General features: G+C 36.6%; 1 protein-coding gene across 1 annotated transcript in view; it reads right to left on the bottom strand.

Moving 5' to 3' along the window:
• prdm4 (PR domain containing 4) overlaps positions 1–22042 on the bottom strand; it is a 71191-nt gene that overhangs the window by 33463 nt on the left and 15686 nt on the right. The window contains exons 2-5 of the mRNA XM_039769535.1: positions 10754–10800; positions 9600–9733; positions 5239–5427; positions 1272–2048 (exon numbers count right to left, since the gene is read on the bottom strand). Coding sequence (XP_039625469.1) covers positions 1272–2048; positions 5239–5427; positions 9600–9732 — 1099 coding nt within the window. The 5' untranslated portion in view covers position 9733; positions 10754–10800. The remainder of the gene's footprint in view (positions 1–1271; positions 2049–5238; positions 5428–9599; positions 9734–10753; positions 10801–22042) is intronic.

The following is a 22042-nucleotide window of genomic DNA, read 5'->3' as shown; positions in this document are numbered from 1 at the left end:
CTCACTGTACAATGAGGTAAAATAAACTTGAGTCCTCTTCCAGGCAAGTTTGTCACATTTCCAGTTGATGACCACGTTTTTATTATTGCCCCAACTGTACAAATGGGCATTTTCAGATGAGTAGCAATTTTTTTTTTTTTATAACCATTCCCTGAGTTATGAAGGGCAACACATTTCTCCTTCAGTTGGATTGAGTGTTCTCTGTTCTTTGCCATGATGGTGGTTGGCTAAAGAAATTTGGTTCTGTTTCTCCTCACACTTGTATCCCAGTTTATCAGGAAGTCATTGATTTCAGCTGTACACTCAACTTAACAATGTCCGATTTTACAATTTCCAAGTGTGCCAACAATTGAGGCACATGTGTTTTTCTTAAAACATATTTATTTCTTGATGAGGGTTTTGTTTTGCTTTGAATGAACTTGTTTCAATTAAAAATCAGATGTTTATAAATACTATTCGGAGGGTATTGGTCACAAAATCTTATTTGTGCCTTGGTTTCCTGTGAGTCTAATAATTTTCCTCTCATGATGATTCCTATTAGGGATTGAAAGCTTAGGAATAAAAACCTATTTTAAGATATGTGATTCATTTGTTCCTTTTGTGGATTTCTAGCTACAAACATGCAAACTTTACCACAGACCTTCACCTCCACATATACTGTAACATTTCATTTATCTTATAACATTCATTATTCAGTGAACAACCAATAAAGATATTTATATACTGTATTAAATATATGGATATATGTAACTATTCTCAAAAAAACTATTAAGAAATGTAAAAAATTCTGAGAAACTAATGCATGGTTAATACAAATATCTAATTGTGTCAAGGTTACCGTAAATATAATTCACAGTAAATGAATGACTATAAAAACATTATACTGAAAACATGTAATAAATCTTTATAACAACAAATAAATTGCTGACTTGTTTGATGACACTCTAGTACTAGATTTGGCTAAGGGTGATTATCCTGTTCCAGAGTAAGTGGGAATTAAGTAGGAAAAGCTGCCAAAGAATGCCAACCAAAGACAAAGTTAAGAAAACTAGTAACACTGGAATTTTAGATGCATTTTGTGTACTGACCATATCCCATACAGGGAAAATTCCAACTCCATACTAAGAGACCCGCAAACATTAGACAATGTATCACACTTAAAAATACTTAAGTGAAATGAAATGCTATGTTGTTTAATAACAAAAAGAATACACAATAGTTTCTAAAATTTCATATGAATGCACACTTAATGAGTAAACATTGAGACTTACATATTGTAAATGAAGTTGCCATGTTTTCTTTATTAGAGTTAGAGTCTTCCATTTGCAAAGGCTGTGGCACCAACACCAGATTCTCAGGAGACACTTCCACCTGTCCATTTCCCAAAGACACCTCAGCAGTGATCGAAGAAACAGAGACTGGCTCCAGTCCAATATTTCCACTGTGAATTGATACAGGCTCCAGCGGGGTCATCGAGTGAGAACTAGAGAGTACCACACTTACTGAGCCAGAATTCATACCAGCTGTGTGAATTGACTCTGTCAGGTTACTATTTGAAACCCTTCCCCCTAAATGTTCTGTTTCCATAACAACAGGCAGCTCTAGAGTCCCAGTGTGAATAGGAAGAACATTGCCATGACCCACTGCTTCTGAAGGCATACTGTTCCCAACAGAATCCACTGCTATTGATTCATGGTTTCTGATGTTTGTGGGTAGTGTTTGATGCTCTGCTGCCACTCCATCCATTGTAAGCTCCTCTCCCATCGCTTCAGTAGAAATAGGGCTGGTCACACGAGACACAGGTTCAATACTATCTAATGGTACTTCATGTCCACTGCCAGAATGAAGACTCTGAGCTCCATGGGACCCAACTTGTCGTGAGTCCAAAGCAACCATAGTTGCTTCCAGCCCAACCGTACCACTGGGCTGGTAATGATCAATTGAAGTAGGATTAGTATGTACAGACAATGTAGGAGTTCCATCCATGTTTAAGGAGCTGGGATGAATATATTGTGGAGGTGGTCTGTCAGCTAGATAAGACAATATGCCTATTGATAAAAACAAATATTCAACAATGCCTATTAGCTTTTCTCAGTGAAATTAACAAGTACAGTAAATAGTATTTGAATAAAAAAATTTCAGTTAAGAAAACAATTCTTTCTACATTTTGTAATTTCTTTTTAAGATTTAAAACTAAGTTACAAGGATGTGAAAATCATTCTTTGGACACATTGCACATTAATAATTGCAAGGCTGAGATTTATGCTTCAAAATACATAATAAAAATGGCAGCTTGGTTGATGAAAAGTAGGACTGGATTAGATACTGTACTTCATATTATTGTATTCTGTCAATAGATTTAATATTATTTAATCAAGAAAATGTTTAGATGTAAACCTTATTTCTCAATCTTGGTACAGATCCCTTTGAACCAAACTAAGTTTTCAGAGTTTACATATAATTTACAACTTCATACACATAATAAATTTTAATTTTGTAAGAGAAGATGGAAATTTGCCTTGATAAACACATAATTTGATAATTAAGAATCAGATACCTTAATTTACTCTTTCAAAAGTATTTTCTTGTTTGTTAAAATAGTTTCCTTTACCTGTTACTAGACTGAATTTATGCTTCAAATGCTTCATATTAATCACGATCATGCACCGGTAACTATTTGATGAAGCTGATTAAGAATGTTTTAGCTCACAAACATTATTTTATTCTGGGATGCCACCTATTTAGCTGGCAGATTAAAGCAGAAAGTAGTATTTTAAAAAGAAATTACTTAATCATCTTATTATTGCACATGTTTTAAGCCGAGTATTGCTACTGTGCTGGCTGTCATGTGCTTAGTAGCTTCTTCGTATTTACATCACCAACCAGTTTTCAGCCATTTTAAAAGGTTAGTGGTGGTTCTACTTTTAGCACAGCAACATACTTTGAAAAGTACTATTTCTTGGGTAAAGTTGGAAGTTCTGAAACCAAGACAATTAAAAATAATAGAGGTCCCTTGTTATGAAGATAAAGCACTCTGCCTTTTTATAGAACCATTCTACATCATTATTAATTCTCTGTTTTATTTTAAAGCTGCTTATAAAAATAAAATTTGTTTGCGTTCTAGCCAACAATAAGAATTGTTCAGTATTTTCTATACTACAGAAGCTAAGGCAAGCAAATACAGTAAGGACAACGTAAGCTTTGTGAGGAGAAAAGTACACTCCAAGCTTCAGTGTACAAGTGCTCTGTTCACACGCTGATTTTGAGTGGAGGCAATTAAATGGAAACAGTAAGAAAGTGATGATTACGAAATGCATTTGATTCAGATTCATTAGCGTTATAACACTGGGTGGTAGATTCTAGTTTAGGGTCATGCATGACTAGAGAATAAGGACTGTGTATCACGAGTACACAAAACCACTAAAGAAGACACACACTCAGTGAAGTCATTTCATGTTATTAAATTTTTACAGCACCATTTGAATTTGCTATTGTTTTGGTGCCTTGCATTATTCGGTTATATTCTATATTCTAAAAGAATACTTGTTTTGTTATATGTGTACCTATTCTGAGAAAGTGTTTATTTGGACTTCAGTCTTAACACTTTATACACTTCATGTCAAAATTTTATCATTAGAACTATAGTATGAAAAGGTTTCTGTTTTAGGTATGTGTTCAACATTTCTTGCCTCATATTTCCTGTCATCCTACATTTATATAGATCATCATAGATACAGAACACATATGAAATACATGTGTTCCAAACAACGATATACAGTATTATTCAACCTGTACAATTCCATGCCCCTCAGGCCCAGATAAAGAGACTTGAGGTGGGAGAACTTTTTGCCCGAGTTGAGCTCTGTTTTGTGGGGGGGTGGGGGGGCTGGAATAGCAGGCTGCTTGTGCTCATCGACACATTTGCAAAACAAAAGACGCTAATGGAGAGTTGCAAAGGTATTTAAGGTGGCCTAGGATTACCAGTTTATTCATAGGCTTCAAGGATTTTAGAGTTAATAAAGTTTTTCTGATTCGGATATACTTATAGCTCTTTGAGTTGTGTATTTTTGGGTTTGGGAAATGAGGCCACTGATGGAAAGAAGTTAGTAAAATGCTTATGTTTTTTCTTTATATCCATCTTTTGTTAATATAATTTGATTCTCCAATCTTTCAGTACATTATTGCCATTCATGGTGGATTTCTGTTTAAGTAGAGTCTTGCAATCTCTGAACTGAGAAGTTTATTATCTCTATTCTAGAAAGTTGATTCAGTTCATCTGGACATAGTTCTTTTCCAGGGAGATACGTTACATCACTCATCCAAGGGACTTATTGAGCATTCATCGAGACATTAATTACCTCTAGTTTTTGCTTACAGATTTCACGGAGTGCTCCGTTCTACACCTGCAAGAGCAGAGAGTGCTGCAACTCTAAAAAAAAAGGGTGTGAGTGTTGTGTGGGTGATATATCTTTTGTCACATTAAGAGGATTTCTGTAAGTTCAATAGTAGCTCACCATTTCCGGGCTTATCCCGGTACCAATGAAACTGCTAAATTCAGATCATAGAAAAACTTCACACCGGTATTCAAGATTGTGCATTTATTAGTTTTTCTACTAAAATTCGTGTATGTTTACAAAATCAGGTTTCACTAAATGGTTTTATTTTTCAGAGAATGAAGAACATTTTTGCTCTTAAACATACTTCTATTCAGTAATGTCACCTCAATATTATTATTCCTAAACTACAATAAAGTGATTAGTGAATTTAATAAAATACAACACATTCATATAATTCTAACTTTTTTCCTTTATGCTCTGTTACTTGTCATATGGAAAATGAATACAAAGATTGATGCATTTTAGAGGTTGGAGATATGATTTAGCAAAATATATTACAGAGACAGGAATGTTATGATTGTATGTGTCTTCATCCAACCAACAAGTTTCTCTTTAGTACATTTTGACCTCTTTTGACTCAAATAAATAACAAAACACTAAGTTATTATATACAAGTTACCGAATTAATCCATTTTGGTTGCTGGTGTTTACAAAAAAAATCAAAGTGACAACAACTTATACATTATACTTTGTTTTGAAAAAACAAAATAAGTAGGAGCAGCTAATGGCAATAATAATTATATAATTCAACATAGTGCCAAGTGTGTATTTTAAATCCATATTAGTCCAATTTAAGTCAATGCTAAATCAACAAACAAAAAACAACAAGCAACAAACATACCAGGTAATATGTGTCTAAAGTAACTGCTTTCCAGATGAGGGTAGGGAGGTGGCGGAAGAGTGTAATTTCTTTCTGGAATACCACACATCATACTACGATCTCCAAGGTGCCCCATAGGTAGCATAAGTGAAAGAGCAGAAGGTAGTGAACCCAATGAAGGACCCAAATTGGGAATGGCAACAGGCATTCCTGAAGACAAGAGGGAGGGGGGGGAATTTTTCAATTGAATACATCACAGAAGTGTACTGTTGGTATGTGACAGTAAGAAACAAAAGATGAAATTTTATTTCAAACAAACAAATAAGAAGAAAGATTAGAAATACAATGTTTCTCTAACATTTAGTACTTTCATCATTTATTTTAATGGAAGAAGAGAGAAGAGATTAAACATATATGGGAAGCAAAGCCTGTAAAGTGAGATAACTGAAGGCAATTGCCATTAAATACTTTCACCAAACAACAAATATATTCCACTTTGTATGAATGTCACATTTCCCAAGTATTTAAAGATTTATTTTCAACCTAATATTTTAAGAAGTGCACCGTTCACAACCACTTAAAGTAATATGCAAGTTGTAACACTGATGATGATTCAGGCTAAAATACAATATTAACATGATTTGTTTATGAGGAAAACATGACAATGACCGAGTTAGAATTTCACATGAAATGCAGAGATTCGCTTTGAAATCATCATACTCCATACATGTCATAAGCTCATTCACCAGGGATGGACACGCTGCAAGCTTCTAACAGTCTAATATGTTGGATATGGACACTTGGATGTATGGCATTGTTTCAATTGTTGACTGAACTGAATGTCAGTTCTGGGGAATGGGTGATGAAAAAAACAGACAAAAGGCTGCTGAAGTTGCCCAGCAATGGATGCCAAGAGTACAAGCAGAAAAGGACGAATGGCCACTTTCTTAATTAGGAGGTACTCTTAAATAAACACTCTAGCCCTGCAGTCACTAAACACAACCTTACACAAAATTCCCACAAATACAAACTGTTGTATGGATTTTTGTTAATTTTTTCCTTTTGTAAAGTGTGCAGTAAAAAGACACATACTGTTGCAAATGGTCCCATTAAAAGACTAAGAATATGCTTAAATCTGTAACAGCAGCTGCATTTCAAGTTTCCATACATTCTAGCTATGTAACAACTTAACACACAATAGAGGTCTGAATTATTTTATGCATGTAAAAGTGGAAGCAGTTCTTGATAGCGCCTTAAAGGACCCATAACCACTAAATACAAAGCAACAAAACCTAATTTACACTACCATTATGGTTAAGAATGTAATTTATCATACAATTTCACAACATATTTTACAAATGGCAGCTATCCTCAATATCGTTTTTTTAGCACCCATTTTTAATGAAAAGCCCAACCATTCTTCACAGTTACATTTCTCTTTTTTAACTTCTATCAAATGGTACAGGACCACTGGCACTCACATCAGTATAGGTTTAAAGGGTAATTATTGTCACACGTACAGAAAAAAGTTAAATAATCAACGTGCAACATGTCACCACTCTCTGGAGCCATGATTGGTGAGAATAACTACCAAAAAAAAAAACAAAAAAAGTACATTCAGTTTCTGTCCAGTGTGTATGGATACTGAAAAAACAAATCTTAAAAACACGTATTCTAGTATTAGATTAGATAAGCTTTACTAATCCGAAGGGGAAATTACATGCACATAGCAGTAGAAACACATAGCAGGAACAGAATTAACAGGACAATCAAAAGGTAGATAAACTGATATATATTGTGTGTGTGTATACAGTTGTTTCCCTTAAACAGACCTTTGCATTTATGGCTATACTGTGGTGTGCAACAGTATGCATTCCTCCTCCCAGGTTTACTAACTGCAAATACCAAGTACCAAGCCAACACTGGATCAGATAGATTTCATGGAGCAATCAAAACAGAGGGGCAGAGCTAAGTGCATTTTTTGAATAAGAGCTTCAGCAGATTTCAAATGCCTTCAAGAACATTCTCACATTATTCTGTACACATGAACTGCTGGTCAGTTATTTTGTAGAAAAGCATGGTTGTTGATAAATCTTCACAAAAAGCAATTAAACATTAGCTCATTATTACTGTTATTATTAGTAAAAATAAAAAGCAACTAAAAATATTTAGTGTACATTTCTTTTTAAAAATTCTACTATAACCATGACAAATATCACAAGCTTAAGCATAAAGCATGATGTAAAGCAAATAACTCAGACACCAATTGCCTCTTCAACAATATACTATATACAGTATGTAGGTGACATGGTAAAAGTGTTTTAACAAATGTATGCAGACAAAAAATGTGAGGTGAAAAATGAATGTAGGAAAAATGTGTTTGTCTAGTAAACTTGGGGATAGTCCTATTTACTAGAAAGATATATTTAATAAAATAATAAAAATTAAATGTAAACATAGCATAAGAAACATAACATGAGAAGAAAAGCTAAACATTTAACACAAATGAAGAGAAACCATAAGACCATGTAAAGGGTAACTGTAATTTATTGCCCCACATTATGAGCTATTATTCAGAATAAGACTAAAACAGTACTCATTCATAAGTTGGAATAAGTCCTGCAAGTGGCCATTAAAGGATAACAAAAGTTATTTCTTCACAATCACGGTATGTATTCATTTGCAAAATGACTTTTTGTTCTAAAATGATGTATTTCAAAAAAAATATGCCAAAAATGTTACTGACCCATGTCTTAATGAATGGACACAAAATATAAAATTGGGTTGCACGATATATTTTATAAAAACAAATGTGGAAATATATGTTTTTATTGAATGCATAAAATACAATTATTGGCACCCATGGGAAAGCGGAGTAAAAAGAGTTATAAGAAATTAAATGTTCAGTGAATTACTAAAGGTGGGTTTCACATTAAAAAAAAAAAAGAATCTGAACCCCAGTGTCAAGTATTGTGGACGTTGTGTGATGTTGAGGGACTATTTTGTTTCTCTAAAGGTCCTGGAATCCTTTTTAGGATACATGGCATTATGGAATTTATGAAAAACTAGGAGATTTTTAATTTTAAATCTGTCTGCCTCTGCCAAGTACTTAAAACTGGGCTATTGTTGGATCCAAAACAAATGTCCAAATAAAAAAAATGGTTAAAGGAACATGAAATCAAGCTTTCGTCATGGCTGCCTCAATATCTGGACCTAAGCAACATTGAAAAACTGTGGGTTAAGCTGAAGAGGAAAAGGGCACAAAAGAGAACCTAGAACCCTGGATGACCTGGGGTGACACTGTAAAGAGGAATGGTCTCAGATTGCCTGCTCTATATTGTCCAACATAATAGAATAAAACTCAGTGCTGATTTATTGACAAAGAGAGGTGTACAAAGTATTAAATTCAAAGAACAACTAATCGTGGAATGTGTGATTTTGTTAAAAAAATTTTCTTGATGAGATGATTATTTTTTCTCAAAATAAATTTACTACAGTTAAATGTTGTATTTCTCTCATTTTTTGTGTGAGATTAAGGTAATTCACCAAAAACTTGTCTTTCCCAGGGGTGGCAATAATTGTGGAGAAAACGTACATATGTGGCACTTTTTTTGTATGTTTGTGTGTCATTTGTTGATATTGTATTATCGTTATTGTTCTCAGGAGTCAAGCAAATAAAAATTTCAAACTACTCTGCATACATGACAACAAACTTGAACTTTAAGTAGCATGCTCTGTCCAGGGTCCATGTAATCATAATTTTCAATTCAAACGATATAATGATGTTTCAAATTTGTTTCTTATCTTCTTATTATATTATAATATGAATGCAATCAATAATGCTTAATGCCAATTATCAATAGTGGGCATACAGTAAGCATAAATGTTACAACAACGTATGACTTTACTGTAGCACATTGCTGGAGTGCACAGAAAGAGCCTAGTAATCAGCAGGACATTGAAAATGTTAACAATAGATATTTTTCCCTCTTCTCCACTGTCAGCCCATCATACTTACTGTAGATAAGATTTCTCCAATTAATTATTAACAATTGGGGAAAAAAAACGAACAAAAGAAAAACAGATAATATAAAAGTGTTTGTTTAACTAAACTGTACATGATTTTTATCATTTGTTTATGAAGTTTTAAAAATGGCATACCCAAATTCCTTTTAGATGATTGATTGTTTAATTAAAACATCTCTTTCACGGTTTGTTTTAAAATACTAGACTTTTATAAACAACTATTCATTAGGTCAGGTAAAATACAGTAGTAGTAGGCACAAGGTCAAATAATTTTATAAAGGCTAAAGAAAAGTATTTTAGGAATAACCATGTTTTTTTTTATTTTTCAAATAATCTAACTACATCATCTCTTTTACCTGTAGTAGCAATGGAATTGTGAGTTGGAGAGGATGCCAATCCTAGATGACCCCCAGTCACAGGTATGGTGCCACTTACTGAGGAAACACTTAACTGATCCATCCCCACCGGGCTCAAGTTAATGTCATTCATTCTGAAACAAGTAAAAATATATCCATTACACATGCCGTCATCTAGATAAATGATATCTAGGCAGATTAATTTTGTCTATATATATATATATATATATATATATATTATATATTCCCAATGAAACAAAGATGAAGTAAGCTCCACTCTCAGATCGTTCATAAGCTAGAAGCTTATGATTATGCATGATGAACATAAAGTGTCATAATCTGAGTCAAAGTCATTATTGTACTGTGTATTTAGAAATCACTACTGAAAGACAGATACCATTCACAGATTTTTTTATTATGTGATTAGAGTCCTGTTTTTCTGCCTAGAAACATAATTGGCTTAACAATTCCTGATGCTTACGATTTTTTTCGTTTCCCTGACCTCCTTAAATTTTCCTGAGATACACCAAGAAGCTCATAGCTCCTTATCACTGCACTTAATAGCCCACTTTTGTTTTGTAAATGTGTAGATTAGCAGACGGCAGCCTGCTACACCCCCCATTCAGTCAGATGCCATCATCCTGCTGCAATCCTCACAGCTGAAGTCTGTGTTGAAATGTTTATTTGCCGATGCATTTGTAAACTAGGCTGCATTCTGCTAATCTACATTACTGCAAAACAAAAGTGGGCTATTAGCGCAATGATAAGGAGCTAGTAGCTTCTTGGCGTATCTCAGGAAAATTTAAGGTGGTCGCGGACAACGAAAAAAATGATAAGCTTCAGGAATTCTAGTATTAACAGGTGAGCAGACTGAGGTGTCACAAAAATGGGTACAGAGTAAATTAAAAAACCTCTTTCCAGAATACTTCACAAAGCAAACATAATAAAGACTTAATTAAAGGAACTGATTCTTATTAAAGGAAAGTTAGAAAAGTCAAATACATACAATGAAATCTCACTATTAAATTATGATTTAAGAGGAAAAAAATAAGATCATCATCTCAGACAGTAGCCAGTACAATTTCACTAAAATCTTTTCTTCAGATGGTTTGTGTTTATACCATGCATATGTGTCAAACAAGTAAACTTCTTACCTGGCAGAATCTCCTGTTCATTGTTTTATCTGTAAGCTGCTGACATTCTACAGAGGGAAAAAAAAGGTAATACTTCTGCTCCACACTTTATGCATTATGATAGCAGTTAACTACAATAAAGGTGTTAAGCAATAATACTTCACTCTTTTGTCATAAATCATTTATATATCATTATCAGACAAAATATTTATTGTAAATACACTGCTCACAAAAATTAAAGGAACACTTTTTTTATTGGGCCTGGCATGAAATCAATTAAACCTGTCTGATAATTTTGTGGTTGGTTAAGCAGCTGAGGTCATTGTTAATCACTTTCAGCTGTATTGGTGTTCATGGACTTAACGACAGGTGCACTAAAGTGGCAACAATTAGAAAACCCTCAAAACAGGACTGGTTTTACATGTGGAGGTCATTTCAAGTTTCTCCCTCTTGATCTTTTTTGGCTGGTTTTCCACTCGTGCTAGTTTTGGCTTGAGTAATTATCTCTACTGGCAGTATGAGGCGATTCCTTAACCCTACAGAAGTTGCACAGGTTGTCCAACTTCTCCAGGATGGCACATCCACACGTGCTGCAGCAAGAAGGTTTAATGCGTCTCCCAGCACAATCTTCAGAACATGGAGATTTCAGGAGACTGGCTGTTATTCTCGGAGAGCTGGACAGGGCCGTAGAAGGTCCTCAACCCATCAGCAGGACCGATACCTGCTCCTTTGTGCAAGGCGGAACAGGCTGAGCACTGCTTGTGCCCTACAGAATGACCTCCAGAGGGCCACTGGTGTGAATGTCTCTACCCAAACAATCAGGAACAGACTTCATGAAGATGGCCTGAGGGCCCGACGTCCTGTAGTGGGCCCTGTGCTCACTGCCCAGCACCGTGGAGCTCGACTGGCATTTGCTCAAGAACACCAGAATTGGCAAGTCCGCCACTGGCCTGTACTTTTACAGGCGAGAAGGTTCACCCTGAGCAGCTGTGATAGGCGTGAAAGAGTCTGGAGATGACAAGGAGAACGATATGCTGCCTGCAACGTTCAACATGACAGGTTTGGTGGTGGGTCAGTGATGGTCTGGGGAGGCATATCCATGGAGGGACGCACAGACATCTACTGCGTAGGAAATTGTGCTCTGACTGCCATAAGGTATCGAGATGAAATCCTTGAACCCATTGTCAGACCCTACGCTGGTGCAGTAGGTCCTGGTTTCCTCCTAATGCACGACAATGCCCGGCCTCATGTGGCAAGAGTATGCAGGCAGTACCTGGAGGATGAAGGAATTGAAACAATTGAATGGCCTTCACGATCCCCTGACTTAAACCCAATAGAACATCTGTGGGACATTATGTTTCGGTCCATTAGGCGCCGCCAGGTTGCTCCTCAGACTGTACAACAGCTCAGGAATGCCCTCATACAGATCTGGGAGGAAATGCCACAAGACACCATCCGTCGTCTCATTAGGAGCATGCCCCGACGTTGTCAAGCATGCATACAAGCTCGTGGGGGCCACACAAGATACTGAAAAGCATTTTGAGTAGCAGAAATTAAGTTTTTGAAAAAATGGACAAGCCTGCCACATCTTCATTTCACTCTGATTTTAGGGTGTCTACACATTGAGCCCTCTGTAGGCAGAAAACTTTTATTTCCATTAAAAGACTTGGCATCCTTTTGTTCCTAAGACATTACCCTGTCGTTATTTGTATAGATATCCAACTTCATATTGAGATCTGATGTATCTAATGCGTTTCTTTAAAGTGTTCCTTTAATTTTTGTGAGCAGTGTACGTATATTGTCAGGCCACTGCAGTCCTCAACCTGTGGGAACAGCAAGTCTCTATATTTTAATTGATTGCATTTAATTAAGCTAAAAATATATCACATTTAGTAAAACAGAATTAAACCAATTATACACTTACTGGACACTTTATTAGGTACACCTGTTCAACTGCTTGTTAATACAAATATCTAATCAGTCAATCACATGGTAGTAACTCAATGTAGACATTGTCAAGATGACTTGCTGAAGGTGAAACCGAGCATCAGAATGGGGAAGAAAAGTGATTTAAATAACTTTGAATGTGGCATTTTTGTTGATTCCAGGCGGCTGCTCTGAATATTTCAGAAACTGCTGATCTACTGGGATTTTCATGCACAACAATCTCTGGGGTTTATAGAGAATGGTCTGAAAAGGGAAAATATCCAGTGAGTGGCAGTTCTCTGGGCTAAAATCCCTTGTTGATGCCAGACTTCAGAGGGGAATGGCCAGACTGGTTCAAGCTGACAGGAAGACAACAGTAACTCAAATACCAACTCATTATAACCGAGGAATGCAGAAGAGCATCTCTGAACACACAATACATTGAACTTGAAGCAGTTGAGCTACAGCAGCAAGAGACCACACCGGGTGCCACTCTTGTCAGCTAAGAATAGGCAACTAGGCTACAATTTACACTGGCTCACCAAAATAGACAACAGAAGACTGGAAAAACATTGCCTGGGCATATGAGTCTACCACATTCGGATGATAGGGTCAGAATCTGGCATCAGTAACATAAAAGCATGGATCCATCCTGCCTTGTATGAACGATCCAGGCTAGTGGTAATGGTGTAATGATGTGGGGGATATTTTCTTGGCACACTTTGGGCCCCTTAGTACCAACTGAGTATCATTTAAATGCCACAGCCTACATGAGTACTGTTGCTGACCACGTCCATCCCTTTATGACTGCAGTCTACCCATCTTCTGAAGAATACATCCAGCAGGATAATGCACCATGTCACAAAGCTCAAATCATGTCAAACTGGTTTCTTGAACATGTCAATGAGTTCACTCAAATGGCCTCCACAGTCACCAGATCTCAATTCAATAGACCACCTTTGGGATGCGGTGGAACAGGAGATTTGCATCATGGATGTGCAATCGATAAATCTGCAGCAACCGTGTCATGCTCTCATGTCAATATGGACCAAAATCCCTGAGGAATGTTTCCAGCACCTTGTTGAATCTATGCCACAAAAAATTACAGCAGTTCTTAAGGCAAAAGGTGGCCCAACCTGGTACTAGTGAGGTGTACCTAATTAAGTGGCTGCTGAGTGTATAATCAGTACAATATCCCATAAATTTAACATACATTAAAACATACTCATCACTTTGCACCCCAACCCAGTTGAAGAAACTATGTAAAAAATATTATGAAATAGTTCCTCATTAAAACATAAAACAAAAAAACAGGCTCAAAGGCCCAGCAGGATATTTTAGAACAATATTAAGGAATTCTTTACAATTTCTGAAGAAAATTTCTACCATTTCTCAAAGTACATTTTATTATTTCTAGTTTAAAATAAGATATTGTCTTCACAATGAGTTACAGATGGTGGGTTAGGATTTTTGCTCATAGGCAAAATAAATCTACTTTGTGAGCAATGTAGTATATAAGAGGGCAATAGATTTTTTTATTGCATAACCTTTTCCCCTATGGTATTACTGTAAATAATACTATTTAGAAGACTAACATTAATTGTTCAATACTATCTATCCTCCAATGCGATCTGAAAAATAAGAAAATATTTCCCCTCAAAATGGTCTGTGTGGGAAAACCCCAGAATAAAGAAAAATTTCAGAATGACAAATCTGCACATTAAATAAGATGTACATTAACTGAATTCAGTCCCTTCCCTCCCACTTCACTATCTTGCCTCTTCAAAATAGGCTGACATCAAAAATGTCAGAGTTCCCCTCTTGTGACATGCTTGAAAACATTGGTAACCTCTACAAAACTGACTAAAAAATTGCTGAAGACAACAATATACACCAACCAGCATCCTAGATATTTCCAAGTAAGACATTTAAAGGAGAACATTAAAGATAGTATGAACAACAGAGTAAACAAAACAAAAAAAAAATCTTTACTTGGTGACAAACTAAGATAAACTACACTTAAACATTCATAGTGGCTTACTGCTTTAAGTTAAACTAAACTTTACTAATATACATTCAAAAAGAACAAAAAAGTGCAAAAAAAACCTAAATATCAAAACTGAAATTAGAAACAATAACATCAGGTTCAGTAGAGTAACATAATGATCTTAAAAAAGTTAGTAATTAAACAGTATAAACATATAAAACCATTACCAGAAGAGCGATAAATCAAATTGTATACAGTACATGTCGACGATTAAAATAGCTGTAATTCAGGACACTGGTAAGACACCTACATGTCACACACAAAGCATGCTAGTTACTGCACAGTATCCTCTTTAATAAAACCCCTGTGTGGGTCCAGGTGTTCGTGTGTGCGTCTTCTGGTGAAGTGTGCATGCGCGGGGCCACACGGCACATGTTCAGTCTCTTCCTGTGCAGAGAGAGAGAGACACACACAGGTGCGTGTGCGAGCGAGACAGACACACACACACACACACACACACATAGGCGCGCGCGAGACAGACAGACAGACACACACAGGCGCGCGCGAGACAGAACAGACACAGACACACACAGGCCCGCGCGAGACAGACAGACACAGACACACAGGCGCGCCCGTGCATTGTTGCAATGTTACTTTTCTTGGTTGTTTATTAAAGTACGGATTTTTCAAATGTTAATTTTTTTCCCTGTGCTTAAAATTCATTAAAAAAAAGTGTTTTTAGCGAGTGGGTCGTAAGGCAATAGCGCGAACTCTTGCAGTCTTAGTTTTCTCTGTTCAAGGTTTTCTCAGTGTTATTCAATGGTTTTACATTTAGTTTACTATTATGCTGAGCATTCTATGGTATGATTAACTATATTTGTGCTTAAAAACTTTAAAAATATATATATTTACATACAGTTCATACGGTCTGGAACGGATTAATTGTATTTACATACAATCCTATGGGGGAAATTACTTCAGTTCACGACCAAATCGGGTTACGACCAGAGTTTTGGAACGAATTATGGTCGTGAAACGAGGTTCCACTGTATTATTGTCAGACAAAATTACAGGCATTTTACAGAAATACAAACCAGTAAGCAAGAGTAAATTAAATTCACACAATACAGTGACACATATTACAGCCACATACAAGGTCCCTTGCCATTTAATATAGACTGTTCCTACTAATGTTTATGCACTACTGTTCTAGCGCCTGTTATTGTAACAGGCTTAATGTCTAGTATTGATCATAAAAGCCCTTAAAAGCTTGTAAGGCTTCATCAGTGCTGTTATTTTGTGCACTTTGTGACAGATGCCTACTTCAGTCTTTTTATTCACATTTTCTATTTTACTTCATGGCTGGACCCTATTCAGGTTTTACAAATTGAAGAACAGACTTTCACCTCTTTAGCTAAATCATACACAAGTGTGATTTCTCTTCCACAATGTTTATCTTGGCTGGGAAGATGTGGCCAAATCTTAAGTGTTCAGCAAGCAGTTATAGCTTAATAGCATTCTACACAGTTCCCTTTCCATTAGTGACAACAAAAAACTTTGGAAATGAAGTAGACCTAATTGTTCTTAAAAATAATCTTTCTCTTATCACTGGCATGAAACATTACATCTTCTTTTCATCTGAAACTTATCAAATTTAAAAATGAAAGCTCTTGTAGAACACTTACCTGCTACACTTCTGAGTTATGTATAATGATTTTGAATAGGACTAGGGTTACATATTTAGTTGAATTTCCATAATCCACATCCAAATTCCAAAGTATAAACATTTTTACTTCTTGCTGTATTGTCCAAATTTGTAAATTTATCCAAAATAGCTTTATCTTGATTTTTCTAAAGTGATCACCCTTTCATGACTAGTGCTTTTCATTTGTTCTAATTGTTCCATAAAGGGACATTTACTGTACATACGTTTGACATTATCAAACTGGACAATAAACATTAATTTTGTTCTTACTTTTATTTGTTTTCACTGTTGCATTTCTTCTCATTTGTTTCTTTACCCTTCCTTTCTTACAGAACATTTTTCAGACTCTGTCAATATTTTCAGGGTTGTACAATTGGAGTCGGAGACAATTTTGGGTACCTGGAGTCGGGGGGCAAAAATGTACTGACTACGACGACTAATAAATTTAAATTAAATGAAAAAAAATATAGCAAATTCAAATGTTCCATTTCACAAACAATAGTCATAATTAAGTACCTCTGATGTAAGAATAAAGCCCAGTGCATAGTTGTGTTACTACTAGTGTGAAGTTCAGCTGAGCTATTATACAACCTGATATTCACGTATTGTAATCTGGATTATGGTACATTACAAAAAGTGTTTTAATTTTATTTCAGATATGAAGTGTTTAACAAATTAATTTGAGTGTAAACAAGTGTAATGATGTAGGTGTAGGTGTGTGCTATGGCCTGATGTGTGTTCAGAGGTTCTGTCTGCACTCTCCACATATGCTCCCACCCAGGGCTGAACTTTAGCATAATTTTGCACACCACCTGTTCTAGAAGATTTTGAAATTAAAAAGGAACAGATTCTATGTATTGTGACAGATAATGCTTCTAATATGTTAAGCACAGTTGAGCAAATTAACAAAGTAGATGAAGAAAGTGACAAACATATTAGAGGAAGACAGTTCTGCAAGTATTGGAGAAAGTGAAACCGAAGAGAATAGTGAAATGTTGGATAACATTGCTAAAGAAGCATCTAAGCTTACTGGTATTCAACATATGCACTGTGCTGTTCATACTCTGCAATTTGCAATAAGAGGTGGACTGAAAGATCATCATGCAGCTACTCTATTTAGTATAATGAGGCAAGTAACTGTTGCAGCCAGTGCCCCTAAAACAGATGCCATTTTGAAAAGACGCGCAGGAAAAGGAGTCATTTGGGATCAAACAACACTTATTTGATGGTAAGGCGTTTGCTTGAACTAAAATACTTTTTTAAAGAACTGGACAATGAAAATGTTTTATTAACTGAAAGCCAGTGGCCACAAGTAAAAGAACTAGAAAGTCTACTTTCTTACCCCTTTAATCGTCACCAAGAGGTTGCAATATGAAGATTTAACACCTGGTAAATTTTTCTTAGAATGGAAGAGCTTGATATATTGCCTGAACAAAAGTGGAGGGTTAATAGCTGATGGCATTGTATCTTCAATGAAGAAAAGAGAGAGTCTCTTACTGGATAATCAAATCTTGTTAGCTGCTATTTATGCTGATCGAATAAGCCAAATTTTGTTGAGCAGTGACCAGATTGCTAATGGAAAAAAGACGCTCTATGATGTAGCAGTTCGCATGAAGGGATTCTTACTACCTGAAACACCACCACTGGATAAAGCTATAAGCACTGATAACTCAGGATCATCCTTTTCAAATGAAGAATTACAGTTTGATTCCTACTTGGACAAAATTGAAGTTTCAAAAGCAAAGCGACGTCGCCTATGTGTGAAAGATAAACTACCAGTAAACGTCCAAATAAAGAGATTCCAGAAGTTGAAAAGTATGATCACTCATCGAAACGGACTGTAGAAAATGCCATCCTTGTTGATCTAGAGATTATCAGTGATGTGGCTAGAACTGTAACAGCAATGCCACCCACCCAAGTCAGTGCTGAAAGACTATTTTCAGCTCTAAAAATAATCAAGTCAGATTTAACAGCTTCTATGAAAGAAGATCTGGCAGAAGCAATTCTGTTTCTTAGAACTCTGCACAGAGTTAATTTTGAATTGCATTTAACAGCTATTCTACTCTACAACTGTATTCCAAGTTTAACATATAAACTGTTTTAGGTTTTCTTGCTTTTGTTTTTTGTTCATGCAGTTAAGATTTGTATGGAAAATATATTAGCAAATTAAATACAGAGGAGTCAGAGTCAGTAGTACTGGAAACTAAGGAGTCGAAGAATTTATCTACAGACTCCACAGCCGAGATTATTTTCTTTCAAGTTTTTTAAATCTAAAAATTATGTTCTGTACTTCTGTATATTCTCTCACTGTTCTAAACGACCCTCTATTTTTGCCTTATGGACTTGTGTACTAGATTTAGTCTCTTCATTTGCCAGGGAAGAATACTTGAGCCAACCTCTCCTCTGCCTACAGATCTTTAACTCAAATACAACTCAAATACAGGCTTACTCTGCTTTATTAAGTGTTCCTGAAATAACATGAATTTGTGCAATTTTAACACCTAATTATCATTATTTTAAATGCAAAATATTTTAAGCATTCCCTGGCCCCAAAAAATGACCCCAACTTTTGATCAAATAATACTGAAATACTGTACATGAGAACTGACAGAATTAGATAATAACAATCTTCAAAACAAACCTTAATGAGACAGTGCCCTTCATTAAATTATGTTTAAGAAAGCTACATATCTACATTTTAGCACTTGACGTTTCACATTCAGAGCTATGTCCTCTTGATCTTTCGGTACTCAGTTGTCCAGGGTTTTTCTTATTAATTTGTGATTTTTTTGGAGCCATGATGTAACTAACTGGAAAATGGGACTTGTCGTCCCTAAGTGGAAAGGGAAGGGCGATCGCCTAGACTGCTGTAACTACAGGAGGATAACACTACTCTCGGTGCCTGTTAAAGTCCTTGCTAGGGTCATCCTCAATAGTATACATGATCACTACCAGCGACCGGAGAAGTCTGGTTTTACACCTAAGAAGTCTACCATCGACTGCATCCTAGCACTGAGGGTTCTCATGGAGTGCAAATGCGATTAATCAGCAGAGATTCTTTGCAGCCTTTGTCGATTTTCATAAAGTGTTACTCAAGCTTGTTGATCGAGCTACCCTGTTGGACATCCTCAGATTTTGTGGAATCCCCCAAAGTTGCTGGTTATCATGGCCAGACTGTACACTGGTACTGTGAGTGCTGTACAGAGTGGAGATAGAACCTCTGTGTTTTTTCCCAGTTGATTCTGGGGTTCATCAGGGGTATATTCTTGCTTCTACTCTGTTCAATGCTTGTGTGTTGGGCAGGGTCATGGGTCCAGTGTCTGTGGGGTATCTGTTGGAGAAAATAGATTCATTGATCTCAGCTTTGCTGACAGTGCTGTGATGTTCGCAGAGTCAATGGAGGCTCTGATCGGGGCTCTTGATAGACTGATCGAGGAGTCTGAATGTCTAGGCTTGCAAGTGTCCTGGATAAAAATCAAGATCCAGGCCTTTAATGATCTCTTAGGCAAAGAGATCAGCAGTGTGTCTGTCTGCGGAGGGAATGTTGACCTCATCAAGAGGTTTATTTATCTCAGCAGCAACATTCATGTCTCTGGTGACTCTATCTAAGTCAGTAGACAGATTGGGAAAGCATAGGGGGTCATGAGGTTACTGGAAAGAGGTGTGTGGCGCTCCTGATAAATCAGAAAAGGACAAAGGTCCAATTCTTTAGAGTCCAGGTGCTCTCTGTTTTGCTATATGATTGCAAGACAAAGTTACTATCCAGTGACCTGAGATGAAGACTGGACTCCTTCAGTATTGTGTCTCTTTGGAGAATCCTTGGGTACCGCTGGTTTGACTTGGTGTCAAATGAGCAGTTGCTCACGAGGTATCGAATGAGGCACATTACCTGAATTATGAAGGAGTGTCAGTTACAGCACTACTGCCATGTGGCATTATTCCTGGAGGGTGATCCGGCTCTCAGGATCCTCACTGTTGAGGACCCGAGTGGCTAGGCCAGGCCAAGGGGACGCCCACATAACAACTGGCTGCAAAAGATAGATGCTCATTTTCAGAGGGTGGGACTGGACCTTGTGTCAATCTGTTTTGTCATGTGGAGGGTGCGGCAACAAGCTGTTTTAGTACATGCTCCCTAACCTGACTTGACCTGACCAGACCATTATGTTCATGTTAATGAGGAAGACAATTGAGCAACACATTTGACAAGCTGAGTGAACTATATCACCTGGATGCACAAGTACCTGTACACCTCACTGCAGCTTTGCTGCAGGGACAGTCTCTGAAAATGGCATCAACTGTCAGAATGACTGAAACTGTGATTGCGTTTCACCAACGTCTATCCATACCCCATATCCATATGGCCATGCTCTATTCCATAGTCTGCAGGGAGGTATTTTTGGAATGACTGTGAAGATAACAGAATATTAGTGCTAATGGCACATTGGAATACAGAGCAAAACACAACTCCAAAGCATACACCTTTCAAAGAGAAAAATCCAAGAAAAAAGCAGAAGACAAGAGTAGAAGGAGGGCTAGATGCTGCATTTATGGAAACAACCAGATCAGTCCACTTATCTAGCAGTGGCAAGGTAATGTAAGGCTGACAACGATTCTTCTCTTACAAGACTCCAGTTTTCAAAAACAGTACATGATTATGCTACCCATTTGTGACTTATAAGGTGCTTTGAACAAAAGTATCAGATAAATATGTAATATAAAACAATGATCAGCACTAAGAATATAATACTAAATATTCATGTAACAGGGCTAGAAGTGAATCTGCGTATTATGCATTACAGCTTTTTATTACATAATTTGATAGACGTGTTTTTCAGTTTAGAAGATAAGGAAAATATAACTGATGTACATGCTTACTTCTTTTCTGCAGCACCGTATGGCTTATTTGAGGTTTTTTTGCTCAAAAATCAGGAAATCATACGAAGGAGTAATGGTTATATTTTAATATCCATTAGCAAACCTTCAGTCAGAATTTTTCCACAACCGACTAATGAATACTTTTCAATCTGTTGTTAACTGTTGTTGTCCTATTGGGTAAAGATGATTTCTGTTGTCTTAATACTAGAATCCCTGAAGCCCGCAAAAATATTCGTAATGCCGGGCCACTTTAATTTTACTCACACCTCCTCATCACTGTGTTAAGTGCACACCGATATTGCCTTTTTGTAAATATGTCAATCGGCCACAGGCAGGGAGCCTGCTATCCCATCCCTCACTAAGGCAGCTGAAGTCAGACACAAACTTCTCACAACTGAAATTTGTTTATCTAGAAGTGAGGTATCTGGAATCTATACTAATAAAAGGCAAAGCCCTCACTCACTCACTCACTCACTCACTCACTCATCACTAATTCTCCAACTTCCCGTGTGGGTGGAAGGCTGAAATTTGGCAGGTTCATTCCTTACAGCTTCCTTACAAAAGTTGGGCAGGTTTTATATCGAAATTCTACGCGTAATGGTCATAACTGGAAGCAGTTTTTCTCCATTTACTGTAATGGAGATGAGCTTCAACGCCGTGGGGCGGAGTTTCGTGTGACATCATCACGCCTCCCACGTAATCACGCAGTACATAGAAAACCAGGAAGACCTCAAAAAGCGCTGAAGAAAACATGCATTATATAATTGAGAAGGCAGCGAAACAATAAGAAGCGAGCGAGTGACATATACAACCATAT

This window comes from Polypterus senegalus, chromosome 11, assembly GCF_016835505.1.
Source record: "Polypterus senegalus isolate Bchr_013 chromosome 11, ASM1683550v1, whole genome shotgun sequence".
Classification (NCBI taxonomy): domain Eukaryota; kingdom Metazoa; phylum Chordata; class Cladistia; order Polypteriformes; family Polypteridae; genus Polypterus; species Polypterus senegalus.
The sequence above is the reverse complement of the archived record's forward strand: the minus strand, read 5'-3'. Positions and strand labels throughout refer to the sequence as shown.